This window comes from Nanorana parkeri, unplaced genomic scaffold, assembly GCF_000935625.1.
Source record: "Nanorana parkeri isolate BGI_ZX_2015 unplaced genomic scaffold, ASM93562v1 scaffold150, whole genome shotgun sequence".
Classification (NCBI taxonomy): domain Eukaryota; kingdom Metazoa; phylum Chordata; class Amphibia; order Anura; family Dicroglossidae; genus Nanorana; species Nanorana parkeri.
The window spans coordinates 1,260,921-1,276,263 of NW_017306418.1; the positions used below are offsets into that span (position 1 = coordinate 1,260,921).

Here is a 15,343-nt window from a genome sequence, read left to right on the forward strand (position 1 = left end):
GCAGCTGGGTCGCCCTCATAAACGCGTGTTTGTCGTGCGTTTCGTTGACCGCAAATCGCTGTAAAAACTTGCGTCAAACGCGCATATTACGAACGCCCAAGTGTGAACCCAGCCTTAATCACTGATCTGGAATTCATATGTAGATCAAGAGTTCAAAGTTTACTGTGACTTCAAATCCACTTAGTTCACAGGTCATATTGTGAGCTTTCCACTGTTTTTACCATATTGATGTTGTAGAGGGGCAGCTGTTGAGCCCCCATTGTGATATTCTCTGATAAGATAAACTTGAGCTTTTGGCACTGAAGGATAACCGGGGAAGCACTTTTTCCCGGATTGTTAGTCTTTTATTTTTACTTTATTATTATTATTATACAGGATTTATATAAAGCGCCAACAGTTTTTGCAGCGCTTTACAATATAAGGAAGACACTACAGTTACAATACAAGTCAAGACAGGATGGAAAGGAGGGCCTTTTACTTATATTTATCCATCCCAGCAAGACTGGTAACATAGCCTTGCATAAAAGTCCACTTAAAAGGAAACCTGTATTAGGGAGATACTGTACAGGGGACCGTCATTGATGCCCTCCTTCTAAAAAATACTTGTTAGCTGGCTGTCTCTGGCTTCAGTATTTCCTAAGGCATTTACCTACAGTAAATATATGGTTTAGAAAGTGAGAGTAAAGTCAGAACACCAGATCTGCATACTTTTTCTAGGTCAGAAAACGAGGTTAATGGATACGTATGAAAACCAGGCAAGTAGAATTTCCAGAAGGAGAGGCCAGTAATATCATCCTCCATTGTGTCAGTACAGGTTTCCTTTAAAGTAAGGCCCATCAGGGTTTATTGTATTATCTTATCTTAAACTACATCGCCATTTACAGTCACGCTTCATCATAATAACTGGTGAAAGAATCATTCTACCGGTATATTAGTGTATAACAAGTGTTTTCAGACACCTTCATTCTCCTCTGTAGTAGCAAGATAAATCTTGCTTTTTACTTTCTAATTTAAAAGAAAAGCCACAGGCAGCTTTAATTTTCTTGGGCTATAAATGTCTGTGTGACCTCTTTCGCGATGATAGCATCTTCTGAAGACCCCGCAGCCACCAATTATATCCCTGAGAACAATCTCTATTATTCAATTAAAACAAAAATGTATACATTGTGCCTAACACGAACATTTTACTTCACATTCACACTGATTAATGGCTGCCGGCGCGGCAGAGGGAAATGGCTTATTTAAAGTGTAAGTGCAGCCAAAACTTTGTTTTCTTTTAGTTTTGGATAGAATGGGGATCATTAGAACCGCTGACTGTGTATTAGTTTGGGAAAGAGTGGGGAAACATTAGAACCCCTAACTGGTTTTTACTGCTATCTGGAGCTGTGTTGGAATGATTTCTCTACATTTACTGCCCTGAAACTAAAGGACAAACTAGCAGCACCAAATGTAAAGGCAGGGGGAACCAGAATAAAAACACAAAAAAATGGGGTACCCTCAGAAAAACAATTGTCTGCACCACAACAAATGAAAAAGCAAGTTTTTTTTTATTATAAATAACAAGCACCATACACAAGTACGTTATAAAGCAAGTATGACCTACAAGAAGGGTGGGGAAAGTGTTAGAACTTATGTCCATTAGAGAGATTTACACTCACTTCCTGTATTGGTGACAACAGAGTTACCAGAAGGAAGGGAAAATGTCCAACAGCAACACAGACAGAATGTCCTGGCAATAAAAGCCTGATAGTGTAAATCAGCCTTTCTCACCCTGAGTGCCTTCTGGCTACCTCAGGGGTGCCTTGAAATTTTTAACAGCGTGTAGGTGGGCTGGCCACCAGCACCATGGAAAAGAATGACACTAATCCAGGGGAGGTGGGATCCATTCAGAAAAGGAAATTAGCTTCCACCAAGGCCTTCTATGCCTGGCACTCTCTGCCTTGCTGCCACAGCTGATGCTCATACTATGAAAGGGGGGACTCTAATGCAAATTGGGGAAACCATACTTTTTTGTGTTTTTTGATGGGGTTCCCCCTTAAAATCCATACCAGGGTCTGGTATGGATTTTGTAGGGACCACATATCATTTTTTACATTGACATTTTTTACATTTTGGACTAGGGTGCCTTGAGAATTTGTATACTTTTAAAGGGTGCCATGACTGAAGAAAGGTTGAGAAACACTGGTGTATGTAACCTTTTCCCACTCTATCCAATACTGAACGAAAAGGTTTTGGCAGGGATTCCAGTTTAATGATTGTAGTACGCCAGACATATATAAAAGACTGAAAATGAATGCAGTTTTGTACTCATTGATACAACATTACATTCCTTTTTTTTAAAATACAAGCAGTACCCGATCCTGACTTGGTGGCAGCCTCTTGCAGTCTTTGTACAGTTTCGCTCAGACTGGGTGAGGGAGACACAGCACAAAGACCTGTGAGTGTTACGCACAGAAGCATCAGGTCTCCTGCTCTGCAAGAAAAGACTATGCTATGTGGCAGAGCTGTGTGCATTTTAGGACTTGATGGATAGAATTATAAATCCTTTGGCAGGTAGAAAAGCTCCCTTATTTGTATTGCATCTGTGTATTTAGCTGTTTGCCTGGTGTTCAGCTTTGACATGACTAGTATAGAGCTTAAACAACACCTTTGTGATGAGAGTGTTTCATATCAAAGTTAGTGACCCATGAGATGTGTAAGAAACATAGATAGCTTTTATGTATGATTCACACTCTGTAATGTCTGCACTTGCATGATTGCTTCCTCCTACACAGCAAACTGGGCAGCTGCTACAGGCTTCTTAAGTGTTACACATATTGCAAATATATTCTTTTATGTTGGGTCTATATTGTAACTATCTCCAATAAACAGTACGTGTCAAAAAGCTACCTCTTCCTAAACAGTCATTGGCTGGTCTTGATATGCATCACTTTAATATCTGGAGAAAATTCTCTGTTCTTCTTTAGGTGAAACTTATTTTTTTTTGTCTTGGATAGAATGATGGATTTGTGTTCCTTTCTTTGATGTTAGCTACATTTCCTGTTTTTCCTCTCCTTTTTTGATTGTCTGTGTATGCCTTTAAAGAATTAACTACTGACCCAGGAATATAAGTCTGATGCATCTGACACATCTTCACTCTATACAAAACTGAAGTGTTTTGATGGAATTACACTGTAAGTACAGAAAATAAAGTCAAGTCAGCCCAACCTCTCCTAAGGATGTAACAGCAGCTCTGAAAAGCAGCACCTTGTGATACCCGCATGTAGGATAGTGGACAAGATGCAGTATGACAATGTGCCACTAGATGCCCCCATAGGTCATATGATGGACTAAGAGAGTTCCTAGAGAGGGGAAGGTAGCTCTGTCCTCAGGACAACTCTGTGTCCAGGGGGAGCAGATATATAGTTTTGGGCAGGGCATCCGGAGGGGATCGCACGTGTGCATAACACTGGAGAGATAGGCTGAGTTCCTTAGAGGAAGCTGGTCCATGGGAAGGACAGGACCAGGTCTGTCAACATGTAGACGTGTAGCTATTTCTCCGTTTTCCCTAAGGGGGAAGCTAAAGAGGACAGAGGCAGCACTGTTTAGATGGGACTTCTCACGACACAGAAGGTACATGTCTCTGGCAATACCTACCTACTGGCCTCTGGCAATCCCTCTTCGCTGGTTCTGGGCTGCACCTTGACTCATCTCCTCTCTACTATTTGTTAGCAACGATCTTGAAGTAATGTGCCGTCATTCGCCCTTGGGATGACTGAGAACTTGCAATGTACTATATAAGGAAGACACTCAAGTAAAGTTATAAAAAGACTCTCGGTGTACGGACTGATTCTTCTTCCAACCTCTGAGATGGAGGGGTTCTTCAAAGGGTGTATTGGTGATGGACTGAACCGTGGCTACAAACATGCGGAGGAGGGTATGTGGTGAAGGACGGTAGTAATACAGGCTATGCTCGACATAGGGTGCTCTCAGTGGTGGGCTTTTTCCCCAAGGGGGAGGAAGCCCAATAATCTGCCTGAGGCAGTGGATACCATGAGGGCCCTGTGATCACAGTATTACAAGAGTCTGCGTCCCTATAGTGATGCCAGAACAGCAACCCATGAGTAAACGGGTCGCATTGCCGCACACGTGGGTACACATAGCCATCACGAGGTGGAACACCCTAGTAACCCAAAGAACCCAGCCTACACACAAACACCTATGTTAGTCTTCAGATCCCTGTGTTTATGTGAAACCCCTTGGATCGTATGTAAAGGCTGACCTTCTTTTAAGATAGACCCCTATCTTCCTTATTCTAAGACTCACCCCTTCCATTCAACCATCAGACCTTGACTTCTCTTAAGATGTACCCATCCCTCCTAATTCTAAGCCCCAACCCTGTCATTCAACCATCAGACCTTGACTTCTCTTAAGATAGACTCCTCACCTCCTAATTCTAAGCCCCAACCCTGTCATGCAACCATCAGACCTTGACTTCTCTTAAGATAGACCCCTCCCCTCCTGATTCTAAACCCCAACCCTGCCATTCAACCATCAGACCTAGACTTCTGTTAACATAGACCCCTCCCCTCCTGATTCTAGGCCCCACCTCTGCCATTCAACTATCAGACCTTGACTTTTTCTTAGATAGACCCCTCCCCTCCTGATTCTAAGCCCCAACCCTGCCATTCAATCATCAGACCTAGACTTCTGGTAAGATAGACCCCTCCCCTCCTGATTCTAGGCCCCACCCCTGCCATTCAATCATCAGATACCCTGTTTCCCCCGAAAATAAGACCTAACCCAAAAATAAGACCTAGTACTATTTTTGGGAATTGCTCAAATATAAGACCTACCCCGAAAATAATACCTAGTTATGACCATTCCCAGGGCCGGTGGTGGCATAAGGGTGAACTTGAAGAGCCGGTGGAGAGGCGGGAGAGAATCAGCGGTGCCAATGAAGCCAGCGCTAGAGGAAGCGAGGCGGCAGCGGAGGGAGCAGAGCCGCATAAGCTGATGCTTCCTCTATAGCGCTGGCTCCTGTCACTGGTGGAGTGATACCAAATGCACTCCGCCTGTGAGGAATCGATAGTGAAAGTGCGTTTCGCTCATTCTGGCCAGCGACTGGTTACCAAATTGCTCTTGGAAAGGTACGGCACCCCTGATTGCCCCGATCACCCTATTCTTAACTTTGCCATTTTGGATTATTTAATTTGGATTTGCCTTAACTTTGGATTGTTGTACATAAAAAAAAAAAAAGACCTACCCTGCAAATAAGACCTAGTGTGGTTTTTTTTAGCCAAAAAAAATATAAGACAGTGTCTTATTTTCGGGGAAACACGGCACATAAGAGTAAGTGTAGAAATAAAAAATGTAAAAGAAAAATTCTGTACATCTCTGTAACACATGCCACGTTTTCTCTCTTTAAAACACTTCAAGTACCTTGTAATCCTGCCACAAATCCATTCAGTTACTAACTGTTTAAGCTGGCAACTCTGCCTCTGATGCAATAAAATCCAAACCAGTGTTGTCATCCTTGCCTACTTCTCCTCTGTGAAATACAGAACACCACTTATGTTATCAGGAAGACTGGATGGGGATGTGTTCTTTAGTCTAGCAGAAAATAACTGGGCAGAGCTGACATTCTAAACTCAGCAAGACTTCTAGACGATGTATACAGCCTGTGCCTTACATTTAAGATGATCCACGGGTACACAAATCAACTAAGGCACTTTTTAGTCCAGCTCAGTTTCACTTTAAATGTTGTGATGCTGGGGAGAAGTGCAAAGCAACAGCATGGCCCCAGGTTAATGTCTGCAGCAGGATGAGGAAGGTTAAAAGTGACCCTAGGATCAAATAAGATATGGACATCACAGGCTATACCCTAAATGTTCATGCCAAGCATTTCCATGGAAAGTGGTATTTCTATTAAGAAATATTAAGAAATATTGAAAACTAGGCATGTAAAATACATCATCATTTACAATAATACGATTAAAGAACAAGATACCTAAAAAGCAGCCAATCCTCTGGAACCCCAGTGAGAATTACCCATTCATAGGTAGTCTCTGAGGCATTATCACAGTGTAAGTAATGGATAACTGATGGCTGGGGGTGTAATATTCACCTACTGTAAGATCAGATGATAATTTTGTTAGTTATAGGCTACAAATAAGTGATTGAACCACTCAAAAATAGTATTACAGTCACAGCCTGACAGGCTTCTCCTATCTCCAGCTGATCCTGTTACCCTCAGGAAAGGACTTTTTCAGTCATGCAGTTATGATTAACGTAAAGTCAAGAAATTGTTTTAGTAGTTTTAAATATTCAGCTTTTATTAAAATAATATTTGGTGATATTGCCATGAAGGTTCTTGTTCAGGAACCTCTTGTTATACAGAGACAGCTGTCTCACAGTTGTGCTCCTCAGTTGTCACTCTGTCTCATGCGCTTCTGGTAGAAACTACAAGTGGTCGTGGTAACCCACATTGATAGGAACGGTCCATCAGTTTCACCATCATTGAAGCTGGTCCACAGTAATGATGGGCAGTCAGTGCTGGGGTGAGTGCATGTAGGGGCTGCAGCAGCAATGAGATGCAAAAAGGACTATAAAACAATGCTTTAGTTAACCAAACTTCATTCAGTTAGGGTTTAATGTAATTTGCAAAGTGATTTACCATTTACAGGCATCTCAAGCTGGGTATATGTGTGCATAATATGTATGCATTGTGCGCTTATGTGCATTGTGTTTGAGCAAATTAAGGTGGTGTTGGAAGTTGATGGACTGGTACCTGAACTTTTATTTCCAGTCAAGAGTGAAAGGCTGGCATTGATGTGGGAATTGATCAGAGAGGTTGATGACTCAAGCTGTAGGGTCCAGGATAGTCTACAGTGGGGCAAATTTGCTTTTTAGTTTGCCAGAGAGAGGGTGTGAGTAGAGTTAAGCTGGTATATGATTACTGTATACATTAGTGTTTACAATTTTCAATTTTATCTTCTTTCCAATTTTTTTTATTTTATTGTTTCAGGCATTTAAAAAAAAAAAAAAGAGTCAAAATCACTATTATTACCTACCTCTACATCAAACAAAATACACACAAAGTTCATTAATAAATTAATTCAGTTTTAAAAAATTATCCCCTCTTCTCCTTAATCACCAGGTTCCAAAATATAGCATTCTATAAGAGAGCTGGTTTGTTCAAAATAAAGGTAGAACCCTTGGTTTGACTTTATGAATGGTATCCTAATGATTGATAATAGAAAATTTACAATAACAAAGCTTTTGTGTGGCCTTCTGGACATGCTGAAGGCCTTGCCTTAGGCTCTCTATATTTACCATGTTGACCAACACTGCTATAGAGCTGGCAGTAACCCCTATTTATGTCCTGTGAACGAGTTTAATATGTCAGAATGCATCGTAATAAGAAAAAGGTTTTAGTTTTATCTAGCAGTATACATAGTCAAGGCAGTTGTGAAATTGTTGAATTTTGCTTACTTGCATCAGATATGTCATCTATATATAAAATCTACTAGTAGTAAAGTATTCACAAATACTGTATAGAAATTACCAGGACGAAAGAGCAAACCTAGAGTGTAAGATAAAGGAAAAAGGGCAAATATAAAAGTTCTACATAATTAAAAAACAGTGAACAAAGCAATGCAAAAAAAGGGTGGACATTGAGGTGCAGGAAAAAGATATCGTGGCAAAATAATTCACACCAGGTCCACTCATAAATACTTATTTCCTATGATTCTGGGGATGTTGAGATTTCCCCACTTAAAATGTTGTTTTATTTTTATTATATGAAATATCTTTATGAATAATAAAAACATACAAACCTACAGCATGCAGCGCTGCTCCCACCCTCCACCCATCCCCTAGTATACTACATTCAAGGTGAGTAAAATCCAATATTCAGATGTAAATTTCAGCCTTCATCGATGCCGTGCTTCAGTTATACAAAGTTCTAATTGTCAATATAATCTTAGAATGTTTTGATCTATTATCAGTAAAGTCTCTCACTATTAGCTTAAATATCAAATGCAATTGTGAACCATCCTATCTGGAATAATCAATGGAGTGCAGTATAGCACTGTATTTCCTGCCTACCCCAATCTGCCACTGAAGGCCAACAAATCTATAGGTTCTCTTCGGTACTGGGAAACACCTAACACTTTGCCAATTTAGGAATAATGGGTCAATTGCTATCCTTGAGTGTGGGGGTGGAGGGATGCAGAGCCCTGTGTAAGCTTTAACTTTTAAAAAGTCACAATTTGCTTAGGAAATCCAAACATTAGCATATCCGTATACATTTTCCACACCTTCTCAAGAGTGGCAAAACATGAAATGATTTTTTTAAGTAGAAGACCTGCAATAATAAATAGCCTTCAACATGTACATAGTGTGCAGTGCCGACCTGAACATGAGTATAAACTCAGCATTCCACAGAATTGCCACAACTTTGTTGTGCATCAGTCATGCCTCTACAATAAGTTTCTGGTGACGGAGGACTAGTTTGGGTTTACTTGGTTCCTTTTATTTGATAACTTTAATTATATGTCTATCTTAAGGTGTAGTAACAGCTAAAACCTTATTATTGTCTCCACAGTCGGGATCTGTTTGCTCCTGTGTCTTACTGTCTGTGTCTCCAGTTTTTTAACCTTGCATAGCACAGTGAAGCCTGTGAACAGAAGGTATTCCCATCTCCCATTCCATTACATATCCTCATTTCAGGACAGTGGATGGAGGTATGCAGTGGCGTAACCAGAGTTATGGGCGCCCGGGGCAGAACATTTTTTTCGCCCCCCCCCCCATCCTGCGCCCGGGGCAAGTGACCCCCCCCGCACCCCCGGTTGTTACGCCACTGGAGGTATGCAAATCATTCCTTCACCTCCCAAACAGCCAAATGCACACCTCGAACCACTGGTGTATAGTGCAAATATAGCCCAATGTTATTGCAGTTTGGAATAAATGGATCTATAATATTAGGCTTTGTTTGCATTTTACACCAGCGGTTCTGGATGTGCATTCGGCTGTGTGGGGTGTAAATCAATGATTTGCATGTCTCTGCCCATTGTCCTAAAATGAGGAATAATTCTTTTATTTTTGGGATATGCGATGACATGAGGCATGTGAATACCTTCTTTTTTAAGAAGGCTGTGGTTTGGTTTAAGTGTTTTTTCATGTATTTAGTCTCTTCTCACCATAACCTGTATGGTTATACTGTCCTAATTTAATACCTTCTACACCAGGGACGTGCAGTCTGAGGAGGCAAGTGAGGCAGAGCATCAAGTCTAAAGCTGACAGCTTTTTTTCCATTCAGATCGGCTTCTAACAGGATACACAGTGGGGAAAGCCTCCCCACTGTGTAACCTGTCATGGACAATTAATTACAGGCAGTGCTTCATCCAGCTTTTGTGTGTAACCTAACACAGTGAGGTCAGAGCTACAACAAACCTCTGACTTGGAGTCAATGGCTTGAGCTCTATGGATGGTTTGGACCAATGGCAAAGTGCCATTGGTCCAAGCCATCCAATTAAAAAAAAAGGAAAAAAAAACCCACACATATAAACTCCTTCCTCTGTCCTCCCACACCCCACAGGCAGAGCTGTTTCCCCTCCTATATCACAGGCCGAAGGCAGATGAACACATGGCTCGGTGACTGGGGTGGGAGTGAGGGTGGGGGTTGGGGGAGGTATGTCCCACCTGCCACTGATCTTACTGCACGTCCCTGTTCTACACCATGTCCAATTTATAAAAAGTTAACATACAAATGCCGCTCATTCAACACAAATTTGCTTCTATTGTAAATTAATACAGCTGGCATTACAATTGCCACATTGTAAATGTGAATTTGGGCACGGGAAATATGCAGTCTTTTATGCCCTTTAGTTACTAATTCTGTATAATCATTCCTGTTTAATGCAGAATTGTAAAACTTTTACTGGGTACTAAAAATGTTTATTTAGTTTTGAATTTTATAGCTTAGCTCAGAATGGCACGATTTGAATGCACCTGATAGTTTGCCTAAAGTTAAATCTTGTTAATCCTTAATAGTAGATACTATCTTTTTAATAGATCCTGTAAGAAAAAAGGTTTCTTTATAGCAAGCACTTTATACTTGATGCAGTTTTTTGTAGTATTCCCTGTGGCCCTTTAAGGTCACAGACAGATAATTGTCTTACTTTAAAAATTGTTTGTTCATAGATTTTCTCATCCTAGCACAAGTCCAGGTGTCACCAGGACCTGTAGCTACCTTTCTTCATGACTTAGCTGTTGTATATATGTGGATTATGCATAGTTAAAGGCTTGTTTTCTGCAGAGAAAATATAAATGCTGCAATGGGAAGTGCTTAGGAGCACTTATGTTTAGTCTGTTAGCTCCTCCATGACCCATGAGGTTGGAGTCAATTGTATTGCTTTCATTTTTTTAAGTAATGGCTCTTCAGCATGCGATTATCAAATTCCTCTCTCACATTGATGGCCTGTTATGATGAACCCCTGTAGAGTAGTGTTTTTCTAAGCATGGTCCATGGATCCTTGGTGGTCTGCAGTCATGTGCCAGGTGGTTCTAGCCATTTTCTACACTCTTCTAAAAGATGTGTCAGGACAAATTAGTACAATCCACATGACAAGCAGGTGCAAAGTATACAAAGCTCGATAAAACAATGCAAAAGTATATAAAGCTTCAGTGGAAATAGGTAACTAGGTGTCAATTCAGCAAGAGAGTCCAATTGAACTTAACTTGTTCTGTAATGTTGACATTCAATTGAGTCATCCAAGTGTCTTACTCAGTTCAAAAGTGTTGGGAAAACGCCTTGGCATTTATGGCCACACAGGTAACTCAGTCACCTTAAAGGAGAACTGTGGGATCAGTGCTTTTCCCCATAGTTCTCCTAAGGGTAACGGGAGGACACAAACTAGCGTCCTCCCATCACCCAAAGCTCAGTATACCGCGAGCCACAGCTCGCGGTATACTGAGAAACCGCAGCCGGAACAGACCCGACATTACTGTCTGGATCCACCCAGCTGCGTGAGTGACAGCTGGCTCTGCCTATCTAGAGGCAGAGCCAGCTGTACCCGCCCCCTCCCCCGTCCGTTCTGCCAGTCAGCGCTGGAGGATCGGACAGGGGAGGGGGGGATCCCTGCAGGGAGCCGTGAGTGGCAGCCACCACTCTCTGCAGGGAGATTGAGAAGTGAGCGAGCGCCGGTATGTGTTCGCTCACTTCCTGATCTATTGAGCCAACGTGTGACAGTTTAATTGTCACACGTTGGCTCGAACTATAAGATTGAGTGATTTTCACTCGCCTCATAGTTCTACTTTAATCCAACCACCATGGTGTCATGATATGTGTCAAAGCAGGACAGGGATATGAAAGTCCACAAAGAGAGCAGGGAACAGTGCCAACTAATAAGAATGCTGCACAGGTAGAGAGAACAGGAAGCTATCAGCTAACAAGATTTCTGGCAGGATCAAAAGATTTTTTTGCAGTTATTTATCAGATATAACAAAACACTTTCAATGGTATGCTTAACAGACCAAAAGGAAGCAAATAAGAGCAGTTCATTGCCCTTCAGAAGATTTATGCTTTAAAGAGATTCTGTCACCAAATTAAGAAAATCAAGTAAAAATACAGAAAAATATTTCTGTATCTTAAATGCTTATTTGCAATGTGTTTTCTCTTTCCATCAATAATTATTTGCAATGTGCCTTTAATCGTGATCGAAAACTTGATTAATCGATTTACTAGAACAACCGTTTCCCTCCTTGTATAAGAAACCTAAATGTGGTGGCCTACTCTGTCTTGATTATTGGAGCTCCCTCCTCATTGGGCTATCCCCCCCTTCAGTCTATTATGAATGCTGCTGCCAGACTCATCCACCTCATCTACCGATCAGTGTCTGCAACTCCCCTCTGCCAATTCCTTCACTGGCTTCCAATCACCCAAAGAATACAATTCAAAATATTAACAACCACTTACAAAGCCATCCACAACTCTTCCCCAACTACATGTCCAACCTCATCTCAAAATATCACCCTAACCATTCTCTCCATTTCTCTCAAGACCTTCATCTCCCATGCTCGCCTCCAGGACTTCTCTAGAGTCTCTCACCTATTCTGGAACTCCTTACCAACCTGCCAGCTATTTCCTGCTCTGACTGCCTTTAGGCAATCCCTGAAGACCCATCTCTTCGGAGAAGCCTATCCTGCCTCTACCTAACCACTGAACTATTGCTCTCTCAAACAACTAATTCCCACACAGCTGCAACCTTTTGTATCACTTGCCCCTCCCTTTTAGATTGTAAGCTCTCACGGGGAGGGCCCTCCTTACCGTCTTGAATTGTATTGTAACTGAAATGTCTTCCTTATATTGTAAAGCGATGCCAGAACTGTTGGCGCTATATAAATCCTGTATAATAATAATAACACTTTGTGTGATTGCACTTTACACATGATCTCACCAGTGAGCCATACATGTATGGGCTTCTCTAGCAGGAGAACACCTACAAAATATATCTGTTGTATGATAATGAAAGGGCTTCTATTAAATGAATCCAATATTTACAATACAAATTCTTGTAGGATTTGTCATTGTTCAGAGAGTACATGTTCAGAGAGTACACTTTGGGCCCTGGGCAATAAACATGTATGTCCTCCCATAACCTCCCAATAACACTTGTGACCCTGTGTGCAAGAGCAATTTATTTGATATTTATGTATTGCATAGAATTGTTTAAAAGTTTCCTCGAGGCGCTGTCATGTTAATTATTGTCTCAAGACACTGTGCTAATGACCTCTGTGATTATTTGAGCTAATGTTTGCCATTCTCTCTGCCAAGTTCATTTTACAATAGTAAAATTGTTAGCAGGCAGGTGATGGGGTCAAATTGATTTTATTTTAATATCATTTTGTTGTACATTGTGTAGTATAATGAGAGAAGCAATGGTGGAATAACAAAGCTATGGGAAACGGTCTTAAAGGGTTATTAATAAGTTGTTTAAGACAAGAATCTCACAGATTATGTCCAGTCGAAATCATCTGCTGCACTCTTTACAAATGACAAAATGAGGTTCCCCTTAACATAACAGATGATTGCCCTGCATGCCTCCCTGTTGCAGTTTGTGTATTGCATGCTTAAAATGACTTTATTTATATTAAAATGACTTTATTTATATTTACCAGAAAATTAGGTTGCCCTATGGGGTTCCCCATCCCATTATATCAAATGTACCTACATAGACAAGAAAGACTGATTTTTGAGATACCCAAATTACAACATTTCCTATTATATCAAAGTAATTTTTTTTAGATAAATTAAAAACCAATAGAAACATGAATATGTACAGATTGTAATTTGTTTTGATTGAATTTCTATAGCATGCTTAATATCTACATATCGCCATCCGTCCCCTATTTTTTTACAGTGTAAAAGTTTATTAATTTTTAAACACAAAACAAAACATACAGCAACAAGAAAAATATAAACAAACAATCCAGTATTAATTCTCAGGTACAGGAGGATCAACCTACAAAAAGATATCTCAAGATTTGTCAAATACAGTACATATTGCCTAATGTATATTGAATCACATTGGTAATAACAAATAGCACTTATCCTGGTGACTTGGCCTCCGAATGGTCCATGCCAAGAAACAACCTGGAAGAATAGCAGTAAGAGAAAGAAAAAAAAACAGAAGGGTTAGATATGCAAGACAGAAAGGAGACAAGAACCTAAAGCCAATCACCTATTTATAACGAGTACTCATTATAATATTTTACAAAGTATATCCAAACTGTATCTTAGAAGAAGTTGCTCAAAATGAGTGACCGAGTGGAGATGTCTCAACACATTTCACAGATGTATGTTCCGCTTGTTCACGAGTTTGCTGAGGCACTACTGAAAATATACGCGGCTTCTATAAATACACAACATATCCAACAATGCATATAAAAAGTTTGAACAATTCTTTAAATCTTACTTGTACATACGACTAGAGTCTTGTAGGTTTAGCTGGAGTATATCTGTTAAGATATCATGGGCAATATCAGTCGCACGTACAAGTACGATTTACAGAATTGTTTAAACTTTGTTTATGTATTTTTGTATATATATATTTATAGTATATTGGTAGATTCTCTGTAAATTTATATTTTCACTAGTGCCTCAGCAAACTCCCAAAGGAGCACAATATACATCTGTGAAATGCGTTGAGACATCTCCACTTGGTCAACAATTTTGATCAACATCTAAGATACAGTTTGGATATACTTTGAAAAAGATTACAATCTTTACATATTAATGGTTCTATTGGCTTTTAATATGTTAACAAACAAAAAAAATGTACTATGATATAATATGAAATGTTGTGATTTGAGCACTTCAAAAGTCCATCTTTCACACTTGAAATAAGTTTAAAAAAAACATACTTAGATCTGCTATTTATATTTATTTCACTTAAAACATGTATTTTGAATCTACTTACCTGACATTTACATTAATTGAACCTACTCTACTGGAGGGGGTTCACACACCACAGTTCAAGAAATGTTGGTTTAGCTGTCAAAGTAGAATTCAGTAAAGAAAAACCACATTGGACATTGGAGTGATTTATCTCCAGGGAGAGGGGAGTGAAGGGTTTTATTTCTTCTGTTTAGTTGACTGGTACTCAAAGTGCCGTAGATCATATAGATATGTATGAACAACACAGAACAACAACAAACCTATGTGAAATTAATACATTATCTAGACTGTTCCACTTTATCTACTGTATCTCATATTTTGTGTCTCCATAGGACAGCTTGAAAAATTACTGTTTCCTGGTCTTTGCTGTGATCTGCTTGCTCGGTGCCCTCTATCTCTATTTCGTTTTGCCTGAAACAAAAAACAAAACATTTCATGAAATTGACCAAGCTTTTGCCAAAATTAATAAAATGTCCACGGCAGTAAACGATTCAGAGAAATACTGGAGTGCAGAGAAGACTGTTGAACAGACTGAGAATACTAAAGCTCACACAGATAATGCTGATCACAACAGTATGGAGATGGATCACATAAATAAGATGTGATGTGTCTTTAGGGGCATGAAGGCTCTCTACCTGGATTACAACTCCCATCACTAGCTGTTTACCCATTTGTAACAGTGTTGTGGCAACTCCTGACTGTCTTTTTTGTATAATTACTACAAATTAATTATGCATACATATTATGATGTCTTATAACATGTGCCAAAACTTCTTTAAAGGGACACTTGCCTTGTATTTGCAAGGTAAAGTAACATTGTCACTCATCTCCCTGACTACCCAGCAGGAAATACTCACAGAAACTTCACTCCCCTGCTGCTCCATTAATTGTCAAATTAAAACT

The 15,343-nt window shown here is 40.0% G+C and overlaps 1 protein-coding gene across 1 annotated transcript in view; it reads left to right on the top strand.

Moving 5' to 3' along the window:
* Positions 1-15,045, top strand: part of SLC2A9 (solute carrier family 2 member 9) — a 199,614-nt gene extending 184,569 nt beyond the window's left edge. The window contains exon 14 of the mRNA XM_018554251.1: positions 14,773-15,045. Coding sequence (XP_018409753.1) covers positions 14,773-15,045 — 273 coding nt within the window. The remainder of the gene's footprint in view (positions 1-14,772) is intronic.
* Positions 15,046-15,343: the final 298 nt, after the last annotated feature.